General features: G+C 42.3%; 1 protein-coding gene and 1 pseudogene across 25 annotated transcripts in view; one reads left to right on the forward strand and one right to left on the reverse strand.

The window, feature by feature from the left end:
• Nucleotides 1-11,173, forward strand: part of LOC130523562 (NACHT, LRR and PYD domains-containing protein 12-like) — a 669,815-nt gene extending 658,642 nt beyond the window's left edge. For all 25 annotated transcript variants that reach the window (XM_057028881.1, XM_057028880.1, XM_057028882.1 and 22 more), the window contains 2 exons: nucleotides 9,601-9,774; nucleotides 10,306-11,173. In XM_057028881.1, coding sequence (XP_056884861.1) covers nucleotides 9,601-9,774; nucleotides 10,306-10,486 — 355 coding nt within the window. In that variant the 3' untranslated portion in view covers nucleotides 10,487-11,173. The remainder of the gene's footprint in view (nucleotides 1-9,600; nucleotides 9,775-10,305) is intronic.
• Nucleotides 1-11,285, reverse strand: part of LOC130523563 (NACHT, LRR and PYD domains-containing protein 12-like) — a 401,914-nt pseudogene that overhangs the window by 327,504 nt on the left and 63,125 nt on the right.

Genomic DNA, 11,285 nt, shown 5'->3' on the forward strand with positions numbered 1-11,285 from the left:
GACTGTTGTCACGTGACCTGTCTCCGTCTGTGTCCGATGATGGAACCTGCCTGGAACATCTGGTCCACAGAAAAAGCAAAACAGCTCACAGAACTGGTCCAGTTTAGACCCAAAAATGACAATAAATAATGAAAATGTGTGACGCAGTAGAACAATGGACGAACTTTCTATTGGCCATTGACAGTTTCACTCATCGTCATCAGAATTCATCAAAAATATTTAAACCAACAAACTACACACAGAACCGCAAAGTTTAGAGCTTAAAGGGAGCGACAGGTGAAGATTTAAAGCTCAACGCGGCTGAAGAAGTTCCAAAAAGGAGAATAATCACGTGGTGCTTTACCGCCACCCGGTGGACACGCGTGGAACTGCAGACAATAGTTAAACGCGCTCCGACACATTCTGACCTCTGCTGCTCCTCCTGGACTCCAGGGCTGCAGAAATATGCTGCTTTTACAAGTCTTTCAAACCTGTCAAGCATCATAAATCTTATTTATTTATTTAACTAAGTTAGTCAGTTTTAATTTAAATGCAAAAACATATTTATGGCATTAAAATAGCAAAACAACTTTTAATCTTGAACCCTCCCAGAATGCTTTTATAGTAGTGGAATGTAAATCAACAGCCATAAAGTTGTTCATTAACAGAGGAAAAAGGAAAGGTAAAAGTTTTCCGTTCAGACTGAGCAGGAAGACTGAAGACCGACAAGGTGAGTGGAAACGAAGAGCATTATTGAAAATAATTGACAGTTGTGATTGGAGATAAAATCAAGATTTGAAAATAGTTTTGTGACTATTGAAGAGCTGCATAGAGCTGAAGGATTCTTGGCTTAAGAAAATTCAACAAGACTTCATATTTAGTTTTAGCACAAAACATCGTTATACATTATAAATGAATAGGTCTTATTTAACATTCTTATAGTCTGGCTTTAGTTATAGTTGAATAATCTTTCTAAGTGAAGTTTAGTTTATGTTTCTACTCTTTGCTACTGATCCTAAAAGAACTTTAAACCCTCCCAGAACGCTTTTATGGTAGTAATATATACGCCATGAAGCTGTTGATTAGGTTTTAAAAGTGAAAGTATTCTGTTCAGACGAAGCAGGAAGAGCGACAAGGTGAGTGTAAAGTGAGTATTGTGCTGTTAACGTTGTTAGAGAGTCTTAACAGGTATTAATAACATTTTAAAACTTTTTTGGTGAAAAGCTCTTAGAGTTATTAGAGTTGTTCAACAGTCCAGGTCACAGCTGGATATTTTGATATTACCTGTCAAACAACATCTAATCGTGTGCAAGTTAGCATCTGTCAGCCGGACCAATTTAAGACAATAAAATAAATAACTAAATCCACACAGGATCACAGGACACCAACAGGATTTTGGGTTCATGTTGCACGTTTTCTCCCAGTGGTTTATTGTTCGATGTTGTGGAACCACTGTGAAAGAAATGCAGGAGTGGGTGTCATTTCTTTCATCTATTTTAAATAGAGCAGTGATCTTTGAGGACTTGGATCATAGAAATAATTGAAGAGGGGAACAAAGGAGGGAAGTTAAAAAGTCCTGACTAGTATGTTTATGTAGCACCAGATAATTTAGTGGCTGAGCTGAAGACAGTCCTTTCACCATGTTGGCCTGTGGAAAACCAGTGTTGTCGGCCCGATGGACCAGCGTCCCCGTCGTTGCCGGACCACCGTTGGCCACCAGTTGGGTTTTGGGATCAAAGTGGGGGCGTTTCCTGTATCCGGTTCTCCTCACGGATCCATGACTACAACATGTTGCTGCAAGTGCAGAGACGTTTGCTCTGGAAAGAACTTTAGAGCACATTCAGTGCTGCAGGATGAGGGGCTGGAAAAGGTGCCAGTTCTTTTCTCACTGCAGGGAACAGTTAAAAAAGCAGTTTAAACTCTGAAAACATGAAAATTATACAGATACATCACTGATTTATTGATTCAGTTGTTATCCAGAATGGATTAGAAATGTTCCTGTTTGATAAAAATGCAGTGAATTGGGATTATTTAACTCCAACCTCTACAGATTATTTACCTTCATCACAGTCTCATCACTATTTCTGATGTTTCCTCAGGATGGACGAGGACAGAGCAGAGTCTACAGTGCCCAGCTGGGTGTCCCTGAAGAGTGACATGTCCAAACATAAAATAATAGACTTCAGAAGTTCAGAGGAAATGTAAGAAAACTAAAGCGTGATGATGTGTTTGTGTGGCACCCTTTAAACTTTGGTATCAGACCTCAAGGGTCACCTTTAAAGTAAGGTTTTCTGAACCACATAACTCTGCCTTAGAACATTTCACAACCATACAAAACATCATTTTGTAGGTATTAGCCTCCACTATCGTGAAAAATTAAATTAATGAAACGGTGCACCAACATGTCAGGCGTTCGCTCCCATTAACTCCCATGTTAATTTTAGTGTGGTAAATCTTTTAAAACTGAAAATTACTTGTGTTTTTAACTGGTCATTTCTCCTACATGGGTTAACATCATCTCACTAAAATTCCTAGGCATATATTTTAAAGTTTCCAAACAATATCCATCATTGCAGAGTGCTACAGCTCTCCATTTAGATACGGATGGGTAAGACATGGCAGGTCTGTGCAGCTTGTTCTGCCACACTGTTCCACCACATGTCATGAAAATTCATTAAAAAGTCTATTTATAAGGCTCCTGGTTCTAATAAACCCATAGACAACAATATCAGTCATTTCTAAATGGTTGAAATAAGCTTTTGAATACGCGTGACCTCTGTGCTATTTAATGATCAGTTTCAGAGACCAGACTACTGTATTTGGAGCATAAATGGAGAACTTTTGTTCTATTCTATGAGTTTATATTCCTGATTTGGCACTTTTATTTTTAACATAAATTCACAATGAAGAAAAGCCACTAAACACTTAGATCAAATACACTTTTCTCCAACTAAACGAGCTTGTTAGAATGTAAATAACTTTATATTTTTTGCTCAGTGTTCATTCAATCTTCAACTGTCAGAGCAAACTGAAAGTAGAAGTGAACGCAGCCTTTCTTAGGCGTTGCTAACGCCCAGTAGACATGTATAACCACTATTCCCATTTTTGACAGCTATCAGAAACGGTCTGCTTCCATTGGAGATTCCTCCTGTCCCGAGGGTGAAAACAAACGGAGAACTGAACTGCAGACCGCCGACCTGAACAACAGCGTCTCACGTAAGCTCGTACATTTGTATTTATAAGATACTTTTGGGTCGGAATAAAGGAACAACTTGTGTATTTACAATGTGCAGAGAAGATCCAGAGAGCTCTTGTTTGGTTCCACTGGAACCCCTGGACCTTCTGAAGACCTTCCTAAATGCTTAGACAGTATTTAGCAACATTTAGTCATTTAGTTCTGGAAAGTGTTAAAGAGCTGAAGGCAGGTGACCTTTACAGGACAATGGGTCTGCTGAGTATGATGTGTTTGGAGAAGGTTTGATGTGTTTTTCTAAATATCATCCAGCTTTTACCAGCTGTTTAGTCCAAGCAAACTCTTGGAAGACATGGAAATGGTTGTTATAGACTAAATTACATTGAAAGCCAATGAAATAAAAGAATAGGTGTACATAAGAAGACATAACATTTCAAACTGACAGTAAGATGGGTCATGACCCGACTGTTGCTTCTATCATTCAAACATGACAGAATATTTTCCAGTTGAGGACATCTGTGTTACTGCTGTAGATGACAATTGTAAAAGGATTTAAAAGATTGTTTGTTTTAGAGGGTGGTGAACTGCAGGAGGTGATAGAAGGTCATAAGATCAGTCTGAAGAGAAGATGTGAACATGTGACTGAAGGAACTCATGAAGCAGGAAGTGGAACCCTGCTGAACAAGATCTACACTGAGCTCTACATCACTGAGGGACAAAGTGAGGGGGTGGACACACAACATGAGGTGAGACAGCTTGAGAGAACCTCCAAGAAGAACATCCAGGACACTCCAATCAAGTGCCAGGACATCTTCAAAGTCTTATCTGAGCAACAGAGACACATCAGAGTGGTTCTGACCAACGGTGTCGCCGGCGTTGGAAAAACCTTCTCAGTGCAGAAGTTCAGTCTGGACTGGGCAGAAGGTTTGGAGAACCAAGACATCAGTCTGGTGCTTCCGCTCTCATGCAGGGAGCTGAACTTGGTCAGAGATGAGCAGCACAGTCTTCTCTCACTGCTTCATGTTTTCCATCCAACATTACAGAAGATCAGAGCAGAAGATCTGACTGTCTGGAAACTTCTGTTCATCTTTGATGGCCTGGATGAAAGCAGATTTTCACTGGGTTTCAACAAGCATCAGCTCATCTCTGATGTCACACAAGTATCGTCCGTTGAGGTGCTCCTGGTGAGCCTCATCCAGGGGAACCTGCTTCCCTCAGCTCTCATCTGGATCACCTCCAGACCTGCAGCAGCCTATCAGATTCCTCCCTCGTGTGTTGACAGGATCACAGAAGTACGAGGCTTCACTGACTCCCAGAAGGAGGAGTACTTCAGGAGGAGGTTCAGTGATGAAGATCTGTCCAAGAGAATCATCTCACACATCAAGGCCTCCAGGAGCCTCCACATCATGTGTCTGATCCCAGTTTTCTGCTGGATCACTGCTATAGTTCTGGAGGACATGATGACCAGAGACCAGAGAGGAGAGCTGCCCCAAACCCTGACTGACCTCTACTCACACTTCCTGAGGGTTCAGATAAAGAGGAAGAAGCAGAAGTATGGAGGAAAGCAGAGACCAGAGGAACTGACTGAGGCTGACAAAGAACTCCTTCTGAAGTTGGGTCGGCTGGCATTTGAACATCTGGAGAAAGGAAACATCATGTTCTACTCAGAAGACCTGGAGCGATGTGGACTGGACGTCTCCGAGGTGTCGGTGTACTCAGGAGTTTGTACAGAGATCTTCAAGAGAGAGAGTGTGATCTTCCAGAAATCAGTCTACTGCTTTGTTCATCTGAGCGTTCAGGAGTTTCTGGCTGCCGTCTACATGTTCCACTGTTACACCAGGAAAGACACAGCGGTTATAAATAAGTTCCTAAAATATTCTAAACCAATCACATCTCTTGATGACTTCCTCAGGAGAGCACTAATGAAATCTCTCAAAAGTAAAAATGGCCACCTGGACTTGTTTGTTCGCTTCCTTCATGGTCTCTCTCTGGAGTCCAATCAGAGGATCTTGGGTGGACTGTTGGATCAGAGGAACAGCCACCCAGAAACCATCCAGAAGGTCCTCAACAACCTGAAGGAGGAGAACAGTTATAAAATCTCCCCAGACAGAAGCATCAACATCTTCCACTGTCTGATGGAGATGAAGGATCAGTCAGTCCATCAGGAGATCCAAGAGTTCCTGAAGTCAGGGAAGAAATCAGAGAGGAGACTGTCAGAGATCCACTGTTCAGCTCTGGCCTACCTGCTGCAGATGTCAGAGGAGGTTCTGGATGAGCTGAACCTGGAGCAGTACAACACCTCAGTGGAGGGACGACATCGCCTGATTCCAGCTGTGAGGAACTGCAGGAAGGCCGTGTAAGTAAAGATTTTTGGGGCCAGACATCGGCGTTTAAATCAAGCGAGTGGATCATGTCAGGCAGCAATACCCCCTCCAGTGGTCATTCCTTCAATTCTTTATCTCCATTGCAGCGTCCATAAATTAAAAACAACAACAATTCATCCAGAAATGTTCAACACTGGCTGGATATAAGTTCAAAGGTCAATCCAGACAAACCAACATAAGGCAGGAATAATAGGAGCCACAAGTTAACTGACTATCATGAAATTACTGTCATGTCATTAAATAACTTTTGTTTGTTTGTATACATCGTATTCTAACAACAGAAAAACACATTTTAACTAATGACACGTGACTATTTTGCTTCATTTGTTCAACGTAAAAACAGCCGGCCTCGTTGGTTTAAATGGGTGTTTTAGGTCTTTGTGGCGGTTCCGTTTGGAGCCTTTATGTGACCCACAAAGTTGTTTGACCCTTTCCACACCCGTTAGGTGGCAACTTCATCACTAGCAACAAAAGGTGCAGTGAAAATGATTTGAAGGGAAACAGGCAGATATAACAGAAGCTGAGGGCAATCGATGCAACCAGAGACTCTGATGTCATCGATCGGATCGCTGAATTAAGACTTGACGCACCATCGTACAAATTGGATGAAATGCAAAATATCCAAAGAGCCGATAGACAGATAAAAAGATGCACGTTTCTTTAAACCATTTGCTATAATCATTTTAAATATTGAGTAATTATGAGCTGTTCTAAAATAAGACAAATGTTGAGAATAATTCAGTTGCATTTCAGATCTGATGGTCGTTCAAACTGTTGCTCTACGGTGTTGAATTTAGCTTTTCCAGGAAATGAGCTACATTTGTGTTGAGGTAGATTCTCAGATAAGTTGATTAGAAATCCCAAAGTTTGACTCACTATTTTTGTTTCATACACAACAGACTGCCTGGTCGTTTTCTTTCAAAGAGTCATTGGGAAGTTGTGGCCTCAGCAATGACGTCAAACCCTTCTCATCTACGGGAGCTGAGCTTAATCTGGAACCAAAGCCTGACAGATGCCGACGTAAAGTTACTGTCTTCTGCAATGATGCATCCAAACTGCAGACTGGAGACGCTCAGGTCAGGAGGCCTCTGTTGGTCTTTTCTAAATTTCTTTACATTTTCTGCTTTTCTCTTCATTTTCAGATTTAGAAATGTGTTTTTATTTACCCCATTTATTCCTTTTCCAGGCTGTGGCGCTGCAGGTTATCAGAGATCAGCTGTGACTCTCTGGCCTCGGCGCTGAGGTCCAATCCCTCCCATCTGAGGGTTCTGGAGCTGAGCTACATCAGTCTAGAGGATTCTGGGATGAAGCTGCTCTGTTCTGGACTGGAGAGTCTAAACTGTACGCTGGAGACTCTCAGGTCAGCTTCCTTTTATCTTCGACATAACAACTAAACAATGAAAGGCTTCAAGATAAACTCCATTGACTTTTGAAAAGAGAAGTGTAGTATGAATATAAATGAGCCATTGAAAGTTAATTTTATAGATAATTTTTAACTGTGTTGTTGCTGTAATATCCCAGTTTATCAGTGGGGGCCAGAGCTCTCCTGACTCCAAGGGCCCTGATTAAATAATGAAATAAAATGAAATAATGATTTTGAGCAAGTGTAATATGACTTTTCCTCCAATAAGAGATCATTTCTTGCCATGATTCCTTATCCAGACTGAGCGGCTGCAGTTTATCAGAGATCAGTTGTGACTCTCTGGCCTCGGCGCTGAGGTCCAATCCCTCCCATCTGAGGGTTCTGGACCTGAGTGGGAACCAGCTGAAGGATCCAGCAGTGAAGCTGCTCTGTGGTTTTCTCCAGGATCCTCTCTGTAAGCTGGAGACTCTCAGGTCAGTCAGAGATGATCCAGTACTTTCCCAGGTGTAACTAGTTAGACAATAAATGTTTCCATGTTTGATCTTTGTTATAAACGTAGTGTTACAGTTCTCAGAAAAAAGACCACACAGGACAGATTTGCAGTATTAAATTGGTTGTGGAAATCTGCCCCATGTGAGGATGGTCATCAATGACTAGAAAGGAAGTATCAGTTGTAGATTTGTCTTGTTTTATTTTAGGCTGGCCACAGAACCGCCCAAACATTCAGACAAATCAAAAATGGTTCTTCCTGTCTTTTAAAGATCAGAAGGAAAACTAGAAAACCCCAAAAGAAAGCTGCTACAGTGTGCCATGCCCCTTCTCTCCTGAGAAAAGCCATCCCAAAAAAGAGAAAAGCCCAAGTGTGAAGTGAGCACCCTGTTAAACCTTGGTACCGAAAGCCTGCAGTCATTCTCATCTTAGGTGGCTTCATTCCAGCCAGAAGCCCAAACCTGCCTCCCTCTTAAAGGGGCAGCAGGTCAGTCCAACCACAGAAACCTTCATGAAGATCTGAAGCTTTCAGCATCCACAATTGTTGCACCTCACTTCCATTGGAGTCCAAATCAGAAGTCAACAAGTTGATTCTCCACCGATTCTACACAATGCAACCATTTTAAAAAGGTTTCCATCCATAAGTTTTCACACATTTTTATATAAATCTGTTTGTTCATCGCCTCATTCTGTTGTAATGGTCATTAAAGAAAATGACCTTATTGGAGTTTTCTCCTCACAAATATGACTTTCTATGAACGATGCAATAAATGCAGCTTGCAATCTAAGACAATATGGAAGTATGTGTATATAATAGTAGTGGAAGTAGCTCATAAAATAATACATTTGCTCTTCTCATCGAATCTCTCTATGTTATTAAAGAAAAACCTGCTCTTAGTCAACAACATCTAAGACATCAACCAAAAATCCTAATTTTCTACAATCTAATATAAAACAGTAGAGAAGACTCTTTCTGCAGAGACACTGGTGGCAGGAATGCAGAAGTATCACCTGCTCAACTTGGAAGGTGGAGCAGAAACCACCAGCTGAGAAGGTCCTCAGCGAGAGGAAGTGGTGGAGAACCATGAAACTTGCTAAGCTCCACCTCAGCTCCAGAGACGGACTGAGCTGGAGCTGTGGCACCAGGTATCGCCCAGAAGAGCCTCCAACAAACAAGCTCTTCTCTTGGGAGGAGAGGGCTTTGAATCTCAGCTCAGTGTGCTTGTCTCTAGTAGGTGGCAGCTGCACCTTTTCCTGAGGTCCTTGTTGATGCCCTGAGGGGAACTGATGCTCCTGCAATGTTTTCTGGCAGCATTGAGCTTGCAGTGGGGCAATCAAACACACTGTGGGGGGGCTCTCTTTCCTTCTCTCATCTGGAGAACAAGTGACACCAGCTGCCAATCATTGTTGGAGAAATGTGCAGTCAGGGGAACTATGCGTCCAGACTATAGCCACCCTTCCAGCATCCAGCAGTGTCTAAAACCTTTGATTTGGTTTCACCAGAGAGTGTAGGGATTGCAGGGTCGCTGCAGCATCGCCCACAAGCTATCAGGAGTGGGTCGCTTTGTCCCAACTCCTGACAAGAGTTGAGTGCTACTGAGAAATGTGGTCTCACAAACTTGGAAGGTATTTTGACCCACACACACTTTACATACGGTGTAGATCTTGTCCAACCGCCCTGAAAGAACCCAAAATAGGAACATACGGCAGATAAGCCGGTGCAGGACCAGAGGTTTGTGGCTTGTAAGCTGTGTTTTGCTCTGGTACATGTTGATTTTTATTTGTCTTCTCTCAAAATAATTGTTATTTTAGACTAAGTGGCTGCAGGTTATCAGAGACCAGCTGTGATTCTGTGGCCTCAGTTCTGAAGTCCAACCTCTCCCATCTGAGGGTTCTGGACCTGAGCTCCAACACGTTGCAGGATTCAGGAGTGAAGCGGCTCTGTTCTGGACTGGAGAGTCCAAACTGTAAACTGGAGAGGCTCAGGTCAGTCTTCATTTTTCTACCTATATACCAGCTGCTAAGATGGTGAAGTGAGGCTGTTCTCAACACTGCTGTGATGCACCACATTAAAAAAATTCCTTGGAATATCGTGAATTCAGGTCTGACCCAACTAAGAACTAACGTAGGTTTAGTACTGACGCAGATAACATGCAGACCTGCACCGTATAACCTCATCCTGCATTTTTCAGATTAGAGCGCTGCAGGTTATCAGAGATCAGCTGTGGCTCTCTGGCCTCGGCGCTGAGGTCCAATCCCTCCCATCTCAGAGAACTGGACCTGAGTCAGAACCAGCTGCAGGATTCAGGAGTGAAGCTGCTCTGTGGTTTTCTCCACTTTCCAAACTGCCGACTGGAAACTCTGAGGTAAACACCATTCTCAAAAATGTCCATTATTGCATCCGAGGGTCCTCACACTTTCTGAGTGTGTGTGTTGTGCCCAGTTCCTTCAGGAGGGAGGGCCACACGGGGACCACTTATTCATGATAAATTGATTTAAGGACAATGAAAAAGCCGACAGATGGTAACCAAAATTAGACAAAACTAGGTGAGGGTGCCTGGTAGACACCAGCCAACGAGGAGGGAGATGGTGAGGGAGACAGGAAGTCATCTAAGACAGGTTGTGCCTTTAAAGATGAGCCACAGGTGAGATGGATCTCCATGATGAGATGGGAGGGAAAGAGGTGGGAGAACCTGGGAAGAGTGAGGGCCAGAACAATATATATTCTCCTTTGGAACAGTGCAAACCTGAGAGGTTGGAATTGTGGTAATTACATATTACTATCATTTTTTAACCTGTAACTAAATTAAATATTTACAGATCATGCCTTTGATTAACCTTTCAGATTAATACTGGTTTCACTTATAACCTTATAAAAGTTTCCCTTCTTTATTTAGATTAAGTTACTGCAGTTTATCAGAGATCAGCTGTGACTCTCTGGCCTCGGCGCTGAGGTCCAATCCCTCCCATCTCAGAGAACTGGACCTGAGTGGGAACCAGCTGCAGGATTCAGAGCTGAAGCTGCTGTCTGATCTCGTAGAGAATCCACACTATGGGCTGGAGACATTGATTCAGTAGCTGGTTGAAGCCAGTCAACTCCCGCTCATCTGCTGCATCACTCACTGACCACTGGTGAAGAGCATCTGTGGAAACATCTGCCGTCTACTCCCTCCATAGATGAAAAATTCAGTTTTTAAAAAGCGCTGGTGGACTTTCAGGAGATCAGTCGATGGTCGACAAAGCAGAAGCAGCTTCGCCTTGAAGTTAAATTAGTTCCTGGTATCACACAATGCATCTTTATAAAGTTCTAAATGGCTCCTCGGCCACTCTTAGAAGCATGAAAACATTCTCTTATTGTCTCTTCAAATGTCTGTATTATACGTTACTATTTTACATCATGCCTTCAGAATCTTTAGGGTTTAGTATTTACTGTCTCTGTGACATGGAGCATTGGAATATTTCAGCTGCAACCAGCAAAAACCCATCAGAATGACGGCTATCGGTGGGAACCGCAGGTCATTTGACTTTAGTCAGTCTGTTCAATGTTATAGGATTTATTGCAATCTAATAAAAACTATGAATAAATGTGGGAAATAGGAAATAAAAAGAAGCAAAATGACCAAATAAAACTCCCATCAATACTGTAAATTTAAAGATGTCAAGAATGGAATATCAGCTTAAATTTAATCAAACATAAAGTGTAAAGGCCTCCTTTAAGTTTACTGCAAAAATAAACACTAAATCAAGAGCGACACGCGCCAAAAACGTCTCATTCTCTCTTCTGTCTCCACTCATTCTTTTATATTCTCTTAAGATAATGGGGACGGGGTCGTGTGATAACAAAACAAGCTAATTGGGGACTATATTTTTGTTGCAA

This window comes from Takifugu flavidus, chromosome 4 (genome assembly GCF_003711565.1).
Source record: "Takifugu flavidus isolate HTHZ2018 chromosome 4, ASM371156v2, whole genome shotgun sequence".
NCBI lineage: Eukaryota > Metazoa > Chordata > Actinopteri > Tetraodontiformes > Tetraodontidae > Takifugu > Takifugu flavidus.